This window comes from Manis javanica, chromosome 5 (genome assembly GCF_040802235.1).
Source record: "Manis javanica isolate MJ-LG chromosome 5, MJ_LKY, whole genome shotgun sequence".
NCBI classification, from domain to species: Eukaryota; Metazoa; Chordata; class Mammalia; order Pholidota; family Manidae; genus Manis; species Manis javanica.
This window is the reverse complement of record NC_133160.1, coordinates 139,233,728-139,249,161: the sequence shown is the minus strand read 5'-3', so window position 1 is coordinate 139,249,161 and position 15,434 is coordinate 139,233,728. Positions and strand designations below refer to the sequence as shown.

The 15,434-nt window shown below is 37.4% G+C and overlaps 1 protein-coding gene across 6 annotated transcripts in view; it reads right to left on the bottom strand.

Moving 5' to 3' along the window:
* Positions 1-15,434, bottom strand: part of ATP8A1 (ATPase phospholipid transporting 8A1) — a 222,501-nt gene that overhangs the window by 4,891 nt on the left and 202,176 nt on the right. For all 6 annotated transcript variants that reach the window (XR_012131751.1, XM_037002854.2, XM_037002856.2 and 3 more), the window contains 3 exons: positions 9,197-9,285; positions 8,388-8,480; positions 1,004-1,095 (listed from right to left, as the gene is read on the bottom strand). Coding sequence is in view for 5 of the 6 variants with exons in the window: in XM_037002854.2 (XP_036858749.1) it covers positions 1,004-1,095; positions 8,388-8,480; positions 9,197-9,285 (274 nt within the window). In the remaining variant the exon portion in view is untranslated. The remainder of the gene's footprint in view (positions 1-1,003; positions 1,096-8,387; positions 8,481-9,196; positions 9,286-15,434) is intronic.

Here is a 15,434-nt window from a genome sequence, read left to right as displayed (position 1 = left end):
TGTAGGTTGCCAGCTGAGATTCTATGAATTCTGCTCCCAAATGGATGAGCAGGCGCTGCTCTGCTCAGCATCTCAAATCCAACCCATCTAATCTTTGCTTCCTGACCACTGGAGAGGCTGGGGTGGGGGGTCTAATCAAGTGGGCACATGTTTTGCCATATAGGGCAGGTGGATGAGATGGAGGAAGAATACAAGTGAGGAAGAGGAGGAGGAGATAAGGACATGTAACTGCAAACGGTGGGAAAGTGGTTTTCTTCCCTCACACCACATCCTCCCTGGCTCTCAGCATCTGCAAATAAACTCACTCATGCCCCAGTACAGCGGGCCAGGGCAAGGGGATAAGAAATGACCCCCAAGGGGGTCACATCTTTAGAAAAGGCCTCTTGAAGTATAAAGAGCAAAAGCATTAAACATGAGCATACAGAAACGAAAATAAATTATATGTGGAAACAACATGAAACAAAAGATATATTACCAACACAAATACATTTACTACAGGGCTTTATATATCATATTCTTTTTTAGATCCTTGAAATGTTAAGAGGGTGTGATACCTAATGATTTCTTACAACCCTAAATATTCATAAATATTTTTGGAGGGGAAAATATATGTTTCATTGTGCCGTATGACAGCTACAAAGGCTCTGGCAAGCTTATTCAAGTAGAAAAGATAACAATACAGAGGGAGCTTTTAGGAGTTAAGATTTATTTTATTGGTTCTCTTTAAGATTTAAGGAAGGAAGGGGCATGTGGAGGTATTATTTTTCTTTAAGTGAAGGCAGTGCGATTTTAAAATGCTCTCTTTTGCTGAACGTGAGATGGTTGTGGTCAAAGCCTTCTCTAAACATTTGTTATTGACATAACATATTGCAGATATGCAAACCCATTTTAGGTATCCTAATTTTAAAGAGTTAAAGATCCCAATGTCAAAATGATGCTCTCATAAATGCTATGAAGTAATGGCAGATAATTTGTGTTTCAAAATCAGACCTCAGATACTTACGGAGCAGGTTTTGCTGCAAGGATTCAGACCGGTACAAGCTCACGTGGTTCTTCTTAAAGACGTTCTTGAGCAGTTGTGCCCTCTCCGTGAGGCTGCAGAGCAGGTGCAAACGTGTGAAATGAAGTTTCAACTCAGCAGAAACCCCAGTGTGCCCACAGGACCACCAGAGAGAGTGAGACGTAAACAAAAGATTGCTTGAGGAGTCTGTAGTCTAGCAACTCTTTCCACCCCATTTCTCAGAGAGCAAATGAAATTTCAAGTGTTTTAGATAGCTACTTCTGAAGCCATTTTTTCCCCCATAGCTAAGAAGAGTTTTGCCCCCAGGAATTCAGTCAAAAGATTTCCCTACCCTTCAGTTATACTGAAGTCAAATGAAGATGCTGAACCTACACAATATAATTAATACAAAAATACAGAACTTGCCAGTTGCGTTATTAGCTTCTAAAATCTTTGCTGACTTATTATGTACACTGTAAGTATGGCATTTTTTAAAAATAAAAATATTACTGCATCTTTTTCCTACTTTGCACATATTTCAGTGTAAAATAATATATTTTTACTTATGTAAATAAATTCTAAAAATTACACAAAGAAGAGATTTCATAGATGTTTTCATCAGAAAAACTCCACTACCACACCAACACAGTACAAAATATATATTCCTTAATTTCATTATAACATAAGTCTTAAAAAAATAATTATATTAGGTAAAATTACAAGGAAAATATTTTTTCAATAAACATTTAGAATAGTCTTCTCAACTAACTTCTAAAGCACACTGCAAGATAAAATGCATCTGTTTTTTTTCCACTGCATGTAGAACAGTGTCTCACACAGTAGGAACTCACATACTTATCAATTAAATTAATTTGTATAACAATTCCGAAATGTACTTTAAACATCATCAGTCCTTCCAATCATGCCATTTCTCCCTTGGCTGATTTATAAAACTTTGCTTTGATATCAAAGAACATAATAAGCAGGAAGAACTAATAAGTAATCCACATGTGTTACAGCAAATGTTTAGGCAATTTTGTTTTAATCACTGGAACTGACTCAGTTGAAAATTTTCCATCTTGTATTTTCTCCACTATAAAAGCCTTAGTTAAATCTCTCTAAGTTATGTCAGTTCTATATTTTGCCAAAATTTTTAAGACCCTGAAATGGAACAATTTTCATCAGATACCAAAAAAAAAACATAAAATAAAATAAAGAGGATCATCTGCAAAATGAACTTATTGTAATTACACAGACATTTAGGCTTTTGCTGAAATAAAATATTTAGAAATGCTGACATTTGTAGTTATCTTCCACACATATTTTTAAATCTGAGGGATGTTAACTGGTACTTATTAGACATACTTTATTGTCACTGTGAATTAGCTACATTAAGGCAAGAAAGCTAATTAATCTAAAACTCCAGTGGTTTTGTAAATAGTTATAAAACTTGTTTTTGCCAGTGAAATAAACAGATGTGGAGAATGAGAAGAGGTCACTTTTACATTCACTTTTCTTACTCTACTCTTAAAATGATCTAACATTACAAACCCTGGGACCCTGAGGAACAGTAAAATATATGTAACTGCTTTGAGGAAGTCGGCAGCTCTAGCAGCAGGTGGTCTGACTGTGTCAGCAGAGCAGGGTGGACGGGGTGCAGGGAAGTCTCTGGTGTTCACAACTGAAATGACTACAGACGACCGAGGATGGCAATGTATTAGGATGTAGCTTCTTCCCAAAATACATTTTCCAGTTTTCAGGATGGCCTTCCTAAATGCATAATACTTCAATATCATACCATTAAAGTGTTAAGATAGTAGATGTGAGAATTTTATCTTTCATGTAGGGCAACTTAAGCGTTTAAGATAATGTCATTTTGTTTTCATACAAGGAAATACTTTCACTCAACTGTTATATGAAGTTAATGTCTAGTATTCAAAAAAGAAAAAAAAGGCAATAATAAAGACTCTTTCTCGGGAAAGGTACACATTCCTGTGGAAAGAGCATGGGCTTTGGAGTCTTACTCTGCTTTAGTTCTGAGTCTGTTACCTATTAGCCGGGTCACCTTAGGCAAACTTTTCTTGGTCATCTCACAGACAACAGGAGGACAACCCCTAACCGTCAGGCTGACTGTGAGGATTCGGGGAGTGTACAGCTTCCAGTACAGTGACTGGCATTTAGGGAACACTCAACAAATGCTAGCTAGTCCTTCCCACCCTTCCCATCCCCCAGATGCCAAGGAACTTATTATAAAAACATCAACTAGAACAGGGATCTTTGCAAAACAAAAGATACTTTGTGAGGATCGTTTCTGATGCCTTGGTTTATAATCAACATTAGCTCAACACGAGATGGCCTATTGCTGCACCTAAGTTTTAATTTCTAATGCCCCCATTCTTCCTCCTTAGTAGGACAAGGACTAGGTTTTTGTTAAATTTCTTTCTTTTTTTTCTGTGTTACCTACGCTGAACCTCCTGCTTTAGTTCTTGTAGAGCAGAGTCCCTTCTACAGAATATAAATGCCATTCACATCATATAAGAGTGCTTAATAAATAATAAGTGATGAGGATTTATATTTCTCTAATCTTAACTTACCTTTAGGGAACTACTCATTATTTCCAAACTAGGCAGTTCTGTGCCACTGATGTTTATGGGGACTGATATTATCACCAAGTCACATTATAAAATATGCACGTAGCATGTTAACATTAGGAGACACGTTAAAGTTGTTTTTGTTCAATGTGAAGTAAAAAAGCTTTAAGATAACTTCTCACTAAAAACCACATTTTATTCACAACTGTTAGTAATTTTACTCAGTTTGTAGGTTGCTTAATGCAATTATATCACTGCCACTTAAATATCGTTACCTTATTACCAAGCCCACTGAAATGTTGAAACTTAGATATTTGGTGGTGGTGAAAATACATCATGTTTTAAAATAATACTTCATTTAGAAACACAGAAAAAGTATAGGTAAAAACTCACTTACTATTCTAGAAATGTTGTCTTAAGGTATTTTCACTTATTTTTGAAGAGTGATAAATTTGCATCCGTCTTTATACTGGGTTGCCAAGCTATTTTGGCTAACTCATTAAAATTACCTCCAGAAAGTAAAGAAGCATCTATGCATGGAAAGTTTCAGTGCACAGCTTATGACAGCTGTCCTGTACTAGGTGGTAGTGTTGGGGAGACAAACATTGATTATAACAGGACTGATCTCTGCCCTCGAGGAGATAACATTCCATCATTCTGTCACTTTTCTTCACAAATGTTGGACAGAACCATTATCAGAGTGATGAAGAGAAGGTGGGGGAAAACATTTGATACATCCTTCTATTCTAAATTCCTACCAAGATATTTATGTAATACTGATATAGAATCCAGTGTGGAAATTGAAAAATATAGTTTCTTCTCTGTTAGTTCCGGGGCAATTGCTTTTCATGAAGATGAACAGTACAGAGAAAGGCTGGGAGAGACCACCATTACCATCCACATGAACTGATTATCTGACCTCCATATTTCCCTACTCTCTTCTTTAAAGCTAGGGCTGTGGCCCAAACAGTGGCAGGCCAAATTAATGGGGACTGACTTGAAGATCACAGGCTAAAATTCTACTAAGAAATGGCTGCTGATGGTATGCTGGCTAATGTCTACAGTTAGATATAAAAAACTGTGAATCTCATTATCATGTTTGCCTGTCTAGAAGATGTATTGCTTTTGACACACATGGAAGATATACTAAAGTAAGTGTCTATCTCCAAAGAGCCTAGAGTTTATAATCCCTTATTTTAAACCTTTGGGTTTTTGAATTCACATTTGTTTTTGTTACTGCTTTATTTTGTTTTAGAAAAGGTAAGATGTTACACACAACTTAGAGATAAAATACCCCCAAGTGGGATCTGAGAGGCCATTTTTGCTATCAAATGTATAAATATTTACACTGTGGAAAAAATAAGCACTATTACTCCCTTTTATTTATAGAAGAAAAGGTTTAGGTTTTTCCAGCAAATGTTTGCTATAAACCTAGGGAAAGATATTGAAGTTTTTTGATTTTAGAATTGTAGATGCTTATGTTCCCTGGTGTTAGAACCTGTCCTTATAAAAGTTACAGCAAAAAAACAGAGTTTTACAGTGTAGAAGTTATTTTCTTAACCAAAAATAATAAGCCATGGCTACACAGCAATCAGGACTGAGGTTTGGGTTTATTCTCCCAACATTTTAGACTTAGGTTATGATTTCTCCCATACCCTAACCATAGCTCAAAAACAATATACTTAGAGGATGAACACTCCTTTCCCCTCAACTTTCAATATAAAGTTGAGATTTACTTAATTCACTGAATAATATGGTGACATATTATTTGTGCTGAAAAAGACTATTTTAACCAAGATGTTTAAATTTTTGAAAATGCGAAAAGATGAGAAATAAATTATTGCAAATGCTCATATGGATACAAGTTCTAGTTTCTCAGATAGTTTTATTTATGTATATTATAGCTTAACTTCACAGTAGTGGTTAGTGAAGATTAAAAAAAATTGGGGATGATCAACTCACAAGATTGCTTCATTCTATAACAACAAAGCACATTATGGTGACTTGGGATGTTGGTAGTTTGGGAAGTGTTAACCTATATAATTCTATGTTCTTATGCATCATTTTTTAAATACCCACAGGTTAACCATCTATTTATTACCTACTACTCAACCTATAATTTCACTCACCCTCTCACTCATTCATTCCCTTTATCCCTTAGTTCCTTCTCTTGACCACTCAGTTATGTGTTCAGCACATATTTATCAAGTGCTACCATGTCCCAGGTGCTGTGCTAGGTGTTGGGTTGCAGTTAAGACTAAAACAAAGGTCTCTCCTTCAAGGAGCTCAGTCCAGTAGGGAAACAAACACAGAGTAAACAAACACATTACAAGACAAAGCAATACATGTAACAACAGAAGTACAAAGTACAGAGACAGCAGAGTGGGAATTAATTTTATCTGTGAAGAGTTCAGGCAATTGCATCTGAACTGGTTTGGAAAACTAGGAATTGTATTGCCTAGTCTCCAAGAGGATATCAGCTTTTAGACCAGGACGGCATGTGTGAAGACTGGGATGCATAAAATAACAGTGCTTTGGAATGAAAGGAGGTCTGATATTGGTAGAACACAAAGAAATCACAATTTCTCCTCTGAAAATGTAGATATAAAGTTACCTAACTTTTTTGAAATTTGACACCTCATTTCTCAAGATTCCTAAAATAATCCTGGCAGTAAAATCAATCTGATAATTCCTTAACTGTGTTTGAATGCAAGTAGTTTATCGTGAGGACTTTTCCAACCTTCTGCTTTCTCCGGTTTCACAGAGCCTTGTTCTTCCCAGTCCTCCAGCTCTCATCTAGCAGGAAGACACTGGTTACGCGGACCCACCACCACCCTTCTGATTGCTGTCGTGGCACAGGAACATGGGGTGTGTGTTGGATCAGGGTTTTTTCCTGTGGTATTCAGTTAACAGCTAACTCATTTCTGAGTTCTTGAGAAAAGCTGAAGAGCTATTATAGGCAAATGAGTCCAGCAGCAGCAGGAAATTTACCTGACGCACTGGACAGGTTGGTGGTCACTTACAGTGGAGTTCACTTCACTCCCTCGAAGGCATTTTGACTTATTTAATGGAAAGGGCTACTTATATTCCAGACTCACTGGATCTTCTGGATATAGAAGCCATCACACTGAACCCACACCCTCACCCTGATGTGTTAATTGTCGAAGTCAGTGATACACTATAAACCATGAAAACAAAATATCATGAGGAGGGGCATAAGTTTTATTTACATACTTACAAATACAAAAAATTTTCTCCTAAAGGTGGTACCAGTGTTATCAATGGCGTTTCCTTAATAGTTGTTAATAAATGGGTTTGCTCACAATTTAGTGAGCCAGAACTCCTACCACACCCTTTCTTACGGCTAAAGAAAGAGAACATATTTACTGAGGGCCTCTCTGTGCCAGGCAATGGAATAGGTGGAGATGTTTAGACGAAGGGGAGGTGGAGGGAGGAGGAAAGCCCCCTCATGGCAGGATCGATCACCCCACACATGCAGGGACACTGACTCAGGACGGTCATGAACTGTGTGCAGGTAGTGTAGGCTATTTTTGCTGCTCTAGCACATTCTCAAAAAGCAGCAAAAGGCAGAATAGTGAATGGATAGGAGCAGGGCTCTAAACTCAACTGACATAAGCTCAAGGCCCAGCTCAGTCTGTACTGACCTGAGAACTTAGTCTCCCTGGGCTGCAGTTTCCCCATCCGGAAAAAATGGGGATGATTGATTTAAAGAGGTTTGTTATAGGAACTCAATGTGATACTCATATGAAGTGGAGAGTGGGGCATGGTAAGCAGCACGGACTGAGTGCCCAACTAATGCCAATGGAGGCCTGACACGTGCTTTCAGCCCAAAGAGAGCGAGTGAGGGCTGGACACCAAGGTCTCAGCTTGAGTCCCAGTCTGACCCTCACTCCTTTCTGTCAAACTGAGTAACACTGAATCATACCACGGCAACATAAACTATTTCTGATGACTCAGACAAATTTTAACTCATTTCAGTGTGATGAAAGAGAGAAGAAACAAATTTCTGGTATTACCTTCATAATTATATTTCATTATAGACTGCTTTTAAATAATTTTAACTTCTTATTTATAATGTTTTGTGAATTTAGTAGATTTGATTAGCTTTATAACCTTGCTTATTGTAGGGGTGGGGTATGAGGAAAGGACTTGGAAGATACAACTCACTTCATATATGATAAATGCCTAGGTCAGTTCCTGGCACACTCAACTATAAATGCAATTGTAGGGCAGCAGGCCCTGTGTCAACCTCTGATTTTCATTACATACTATTTTATTATGGATAATGTTCAAGCTAAAAGTCTTTTTTTTTTTTACTGTGTCATGTAATAACACAATAATATTTATAATTACTACTTAATGCTCATTACTGTTCAAGCTAAAAGTCTTTTTTTTTCCTGTGTCATGTAATAACACAATAATATTTATAATTACCATTTAATGCTCATTAAGCACCAGGTATCAAGCTATCTGTTTTATCAATAGTATTTTATTCAATTCTTACAGCTAGCTATGAGGTAGGTATTATCACCCCCATCTTACAGATGAAAAAACTGAGTCTCAGTAGCATTAAGCAACTTGGCTAAGGTCACACACAGCTTAATGAATGACAGATTTAATGTGAATTCATATCTGCATGATCCCAAAAATCTGTCAACAACACTGCTTAGCTCCCTGTTAACTAATAAATATAAATATTACCACTTATTTGCAACCACTAGTAAAAGACACATTTAAAGTTCATTTGGAAAAGAACATATCAGTGTATATTTTACCTTTTTCCAAGCACAACTGCTCCTGGATCTTGAGATTTTGCCTCTAGCTCCTGAACCTCATCTACTAATGTTTTAAAAGCAGTCCTTTTGATACTATAAAAAAAAGGAGAGACATGGAAATACCCATGTGAAAACTTAAGACTTTACAAAACTGGTTTATTATCATGCTGCTAAATACAACAGTAATCAGAGAACAAGCAACAGTTTTTCAATCGAATCTAAGAAGTTACAGTAATTTTGAGCATTAGTATGATTACAGAAATAATAGTCTTAAAAGAAATGGTTTAGGCTTTTAATATTAAAACTCTCAAAGTTATTAAATAAGCATCATATAATTAACTTTAAAGATATAAGAGATAACATTTTCAAACTTATAATCCTTGAGGAAAATTAGTAAAGTTTTAGTTTCTTACATTCTGTATTTTATAGATGCTTATCATCAGGCAGGCAAAACACTTTTCACAACTACTGCTCATTAATAAAATATATATATATATATAGATATGTTTGGAGATAATAGCATGTTTTTCTTCTACCTTGAATGGGTTTTTTCAGACTGATTTCTAAAGATAAACTCTAATGTTAATTGAGACTACCTGCTTTGCTTCTCATTCAGTCTTAAACGCTTTAGTTTTCTAGTTCCAAATCACTCCTTTCTTCTTTACTTATTTAGGTAGAATTAATTAATATCACTAATTCCTTTTCTGCAAACTCTACATTCTTGAGTTCATGGTACAACTGGAGAAATTTGAGGACTAAAACACACATGCATCTGTATTTTAACACACGTAACTGAGAATCATACTTACACCTTGTACAGCACATCAAGAAGCAAAGATGCCACAGGGATAAATAACAGGCCCGTCCAAAAGATGCCGGAACTAAACAACATTGCTGCCTGGGTAAGCCATCAGAAACAATATTATTTCAAAAACCAAGAAATACATCATTCACATTTAGTTTTTATATGATGTTAAGTAAAATAATTTTAAGAATCTCATTCTGCAAGAGGGTGTACAATAATTCTAATTTCAAACTTGTGAAATATTGGAATTATAAACCAAGTATGTTAAAATATGTATTTATATCTATTTTTCCCCCTCAAAGAGCTAAGATGGCAGTTTTATCATGTGCCAAATCTTTCTGTATTTTTCTGAGATTTTTATTATTGTCATCAATACATGGAGTATTAAACTGTGACTGTTTATAACTTAGAATATCAAAATCGTTTTGAGCAAACTCCAAATATACTGTGGATTAAATTCTCTTAAAATACAACATGGAGAACAAATTGTAATAGAAACTAAATTTACTTTTCTGGCAAATAAAAACGAACTTTACTTTTATAAAATATTGTGCAATATTAAAAAAAATCATCCAGATAAATCATGATAGGTGTAATCAAATTAAAGTATCTATGAAAATAACAATTTGATTATTTTTGGCTGATACTAGGTAGAAAAATAATTTTTTTCAAAGATTCATATAACTTGTATTCATGCATCCTGTTATTGCTAAATTCAAACCAAGTACCTAGAATGTAAAACCCAAATAAAAGTATGTTAAAAATAAATTTAATCATCCCTTTGAAATTCCATTAGTTATTTGTAATAATTAAAAAAAATCCCTTTGTAATATAATTAGATTATACAAAGCTTAAAAAGTAAATGTCATACAATAAAAGTAAAAGAAATATTTTTTCACTTCACATCTCTTTATGAAGAGTAAATTTGTGGTACAATTAAAAACATAAATGTATCATATCTCCACTAAAAAGTAGCCAACTAATGCATATTTACACTGTCCTAAAAATCACCCAGGACTTTAAAAAAAAATCCAAAAAACTAGATATGGTTCATGAATTAAAAATGATCTAGAGTTTAATTCTTATAGGCAGTTCACAATTACACACAAACAGTTCTACTCAATCAATCCTTCTGAAATACAAAGATCACTGGTTTTAAATTATGTCTCAGATCACCTATTCATTCTGACTTCCGACTGAAGACCAGGAATTGCTGCTTAAATTTTTTTGTACATTAGCACAGGCTTATTTCTATAGACTGTCAGTGCAAGGATGCTAAGCTAAGGTTGTTCCCTAACACATTTAAAATAAAAACGTGCTATTATAAAAATTTCAGAAAATACATGTTGCCATGTGGGTTCAATGAAATAGCACCTATATTCTAGACACCAATAGGATGAAAAATATTCAAATAAAAGTCACTTTATTTTATAAGCAAAACATGATCTTCAACGTGTTTGCTGACATCCTCAAAAGTGAAAACCAACAATAACTATGTAATAGGAAATGTCTATAAGGTCGGTGGGTTTTGTTTAGGTTGAAGGAAGCTTTTTGGTAAGGTAACGATTAAGAATCCCTCCACATTTATTTTTCCTTTTGGGGGAAAAAGGTAAGATAAGATTCTAAGTCATGTGATTGAAAATGCCTTGTTTACTTGGCTTAATTTTAATCTATTTTAACTTTGGGGACAAGAGAAGAAAGATTTATTTCTGCCTTTGCCACCTTCCATTAAATGTCGGAGGAAAAGGCAAAAGTGGTCGCGGAAACTCTAGGCTGCCAATTCTGACCCATTGTGATGTTAACTATGAATGGGGAACAACTGGCGCCCACTATTCAGTCCACCAGCCTTTGGCTTTACAAATGAACAACATGAATTGAGGGGAAGAAAGTTTTTCTGCGTCATATCTGAAAGCCTGTCAGATTTTTTTTTTTTTTTGCAGAGTTAATCCAAACCTAAAAGATTTAAAGCCGACATTCGCATTAAAGACAGAGAGTCCCTTTGTATTTTTTGGATGAAGAGGGGGGAAAAAAATAAAATCCCTCAGAGGTATTTCCTTCCTTTCTGTATGAGAAAGCTCCCCCTCTGTCTGTAGAAACCATTTTTGTCTCTAACTTTTCACATCTCTCCCCTCGCAGGCAGGTCAGCCGGGGAAAGGCGCCCGACCCCCACAGACAATGGGGGCACCAGGAGCAGCCTGTGCGGGGCTGGGCTCCGGCTCCCTCCGAGAGCAGTCTGCAAATCACTGTTAACGTGGGAGATCAGTGGGCCCTGCCAAGCGGCCCCCACCGCCCCTCCTAGAGGCCCTGTGAAACCAAATGGATTCTGCCACAAAAGTGGCTCCCGGGGGCCTTGGGAAAGGATCTGTCGAGGGAGCAGCAAAGGCAGGAAACTGGAGGGCACAGGCCCTGCCTGGGTAACAAACAACCGCTTGTCTCTGCAGAGCCAGGCTGGCTCAGCATCGGACCACGCGCGCTTCAAAAATGAACCTACGCTGCCTGTGAAGGCAAGTGGTGGCAGAGGGATGAGAAACTGTTCTCAAGTTTCTGTGTGAACTTGTAGAGAAAGATTTGAGAAAAGAAAAAGCTCGCGTGCATTTAGCCAAGCCCAGGGGCTTGACTAGCTAGCTAAGAGGCGCCTGCTTACCTTCTGACTACAATGAAGCGTTCCCTGAGCACCTAAGTCCCCGCACCAGAGAGGGGCCCCAAGTTCAGTCTTGTAGGAGAGAGAATTTCAATGTGCTACCTGCCTACAAAACTTCAGCGCCGCGGTTCTGAAGGCTACCTACCCCTGCTTTCATCCTATAAATGTCAGAGTGGTTAACTATGACTCTTATTCTTGGATAAAGTACAGAGGCTGTCCAAAAAGGAACGCCCTTCGGGGAATCCTAAGACTATATCCGCGGACCCAGCAGGAGCAGGACGGGTGATTAACAGCTCTGGAAGGAGTCCTGCTTCGGCCCTTGATAGCGTGCAGACTTAAGCTAAGTTAAGTTGTGAAACTTCCTCAGCTGTAAAATGAATTGTAAGAATTAAACCTTATCATCTTGTAAAGTGGCTGTTTTTATTGACACTGATGATTAAGAATTGTTCTTTCTTCATTTTAGCTTTCAAATTTCTTTAAACATGCTAGCCTTTACTGTCTAGTGATTTCTCCCAAGGGCTCCAGGGAAGGAAATGCTTATCACAATACCAGATTAAGCATAAGTCAGTTTATAAATGTCAAGGTTTTCATCACATCAATATCAAAACGTACGCTCAAGACTAAACCTGGCCAAAGGTAATGACCACTAGTAAATAACTGTTCATCTCTGCTTGCTAAATTTAGGACACAGAGATAATTTTTTTCCCCATAAAAACTATTAACGACTGTATGCACATAACATTATTAATTTGGAAAGGGAAAATTATTCAGAAAACAGTGCTGTAAAAGTTATTTTTTTGTGGGGGTGTTAAGAATTAATAACAAAAAACCAGAAAGTAATTATTAAGTGCCTAGATAAAGCTTCACATAACTTCCCAAAATTAAAAACAGTGAGAAAACTACAAAAAGAAATGCTTTAAAGGACGGATTCATAAAAATGTAGAAGTTCCACATGTTTGAAAAAACTATGAGTTAATGATAAACAACAAGCTGGGGGAATAACTGTCACAAGTATATGAAATTCTGCACTAACACCAGGCTATAAAAATAGACCATTATTTTCATGAGTCGCTAAGGGCCTAACAGGCAGGCGGAAGACCTGGGAAGGTATTCACAAAAGAGCAGCAAGCAACTTGTGACACCAAAAAGTGTTGAGCCTCCTCTTCGTAGTCACAGAAACACTACCAGGCTAGATCACATTTAAACCATTCGACATCACAGCTGGTGCTGGGCTATGGTGAAACAGGTCTTTGTAACATGTTATACTCCCATGGTAATGCAGTCACCTTTGGGAAGGGTATTTGGTAAGGTGGACCCAGGACATACACATCCGTTCCTGTCCTTTGATAATCCAATTTCTGGAACTATGTGTTGGAATTCGGGACAGCTTCTGCACACAGGTTAGTATCCCATGAAACTGTTCTATGCTCAGTCCCTAGTCCTGAAAGTACTCCCCCCAGAAAGCACACCAGGGCCCAGGTCTTAGTAAGGGAATAAACCGACCACAGCAGCACCATGTTGAAGAGTCACAGAGAAGAGCAGCATATTTAAGGCTCTGACAAATCACTGCAAAAAAGGACCCTAGTGAACAGTTTTTTAAACCAAGTTGTATTTATTAAAATTTATTAAGTCAAATATACTTACTGACCACGGACTACTTTTCCCACATACAGCTTACTAACATCCCATAGAACTAATTTGGGGGAGTGCAAAAATTCATTGCAGGTCCTTTTAAATAGTAAAACAGTGCAAATGAACAGGACTCTATTTGGCTAGCTAAGCATGTACATCCCTATGAGAGAATATTATCCAGGCTGTTAAAGATGCTGTTCACAGAATGTAATCATTAGAAAAATTACTATCTGAAGAATCCTACCTAAAGGGGAAGGTAAAATACCCTGGTGTTCTGCCAGAAACCTTTTGTTCTTATGCAAACACACTCTCTGGGAAGGTTAGTGGTTTCTATTATCTGTATGGGTATCAGTCACAAGCTCTCCCTGTGACTTAGGTCTCTTGCCTGTACTTCAGACTGTCCAGTTCTGAATTTGACTGCACACAGGCACTTCGAACTTCATACGTCTCCAATGGAACACACTTTCTTCTCATCAAACCTGCCCTTCTTTTGTGCAATGGCTTAATCGCCAATTGCCTAAGACAGAAAACTTGGCTCTATTCCTGAGAGGTCTCTTCATTGCACATACAATGTATCACTGGGTTCTGTTGTGCTTTAGTTTCTTCTGACTTACCTACTTTTGCCAACCCTGCTGCCATTATCCCAGTCCAAAAATCTGCCTATCCTCCTAATTGCCTCCAAGCTAGACTTACTGACTCCAGTCTTGCTCTGCTTTGAGTAGGTCTCCACACTGCAGCCAGAAGGATATTTCCTAAGTGGAAATTAGATTTTAGTGGTTCTTGGATAAAACCCTTTCAATGGCTTCATATCACCCTCAGGACAAAAGCTTTCATATGATTTCAAGACCTTTCCTTTCTGATGTCTGATTTCTTCTCCCCAATCACCTCTCAAGCAGCCCCTGTCTCTAGGTACACATTATGTGTTTCAGGTCTGGGGGTACACTCATGCTTATTCTTGTCCCTGGGCCCCTGCATCTCTGACTCCTGTTTGCTCTTCAAGCATCACATTCGATGCCACTTCCTTCCTTAGACTTGGGTTAGCTGACCCCACTTTGGGCTTCCATTTTGGTGGCACTCATTTTCTAGTTACACCCCTGTCTTACTGTTACACTATCTAATCTCTGTAAGAGAAAGAAACGTATCATGATAAATTCTCCTGACCCAAGTGCTTAACTACCAAACAGGTGTTCAATAAATGATTGTTGAATAAATACGTTTTTACAACCTAGTGTTTAGAGAGATTAAAAGTCAAAATACCAGATTCTTGGGACTGCATTCCTGAGATGTGACAATTACAGTTTGCTTGGTTTTCTTGTGTTCTGGCATGGATTAGACTGAGACCAGTTATAACTAGATATTTACATTATTTGGGGAGAGTGGAGAAGAGCTGACCCAGCTCCCTAACCAATGGAGGCCATCTTTTCTGTTCAAAAAGCTGAGTGACATGCATTAAAAGCTAAGCATGTTATATTACTTCCCCCACCCAGATCTGAGTCAACAGATGGATGAGTGTATCAGGGAAAGTATGATAACTGGAAATAATGTAACTTTCGGGGGGTTGGGGAGAATGGACGTAGAATGAGCAGGAAGAGAAAGTCTCCTACCAGCATTAATGACTTTTATTAACTATACACCACTAATACTTTATAAGCTAAGTAAAAGGAAGTTGAAGGTAAAGTCCCAGTATTCCCTCATCTTGGCAAACCCTTCCAGCTGCTCTGGCCAAGACTCAGGAGTCATCCATGTTTCCCCCCTTTTCTCTCAAACTGTGTATCTAAAAATCCACTGGCAAATCTGATCTGCTCTACTTAAAAAAAATCTACACACCTATGTTCACAGCGACATTCTTCCCCATGGCCAAAGGTGGAAACACCATTGACAGAAGAATGGATGAAGAAATGTGGTGTATTCATACAATGGGATAGCATTCAGCCTTGAATGCTGATGGAATAAAAAGGCAGAAAATTCT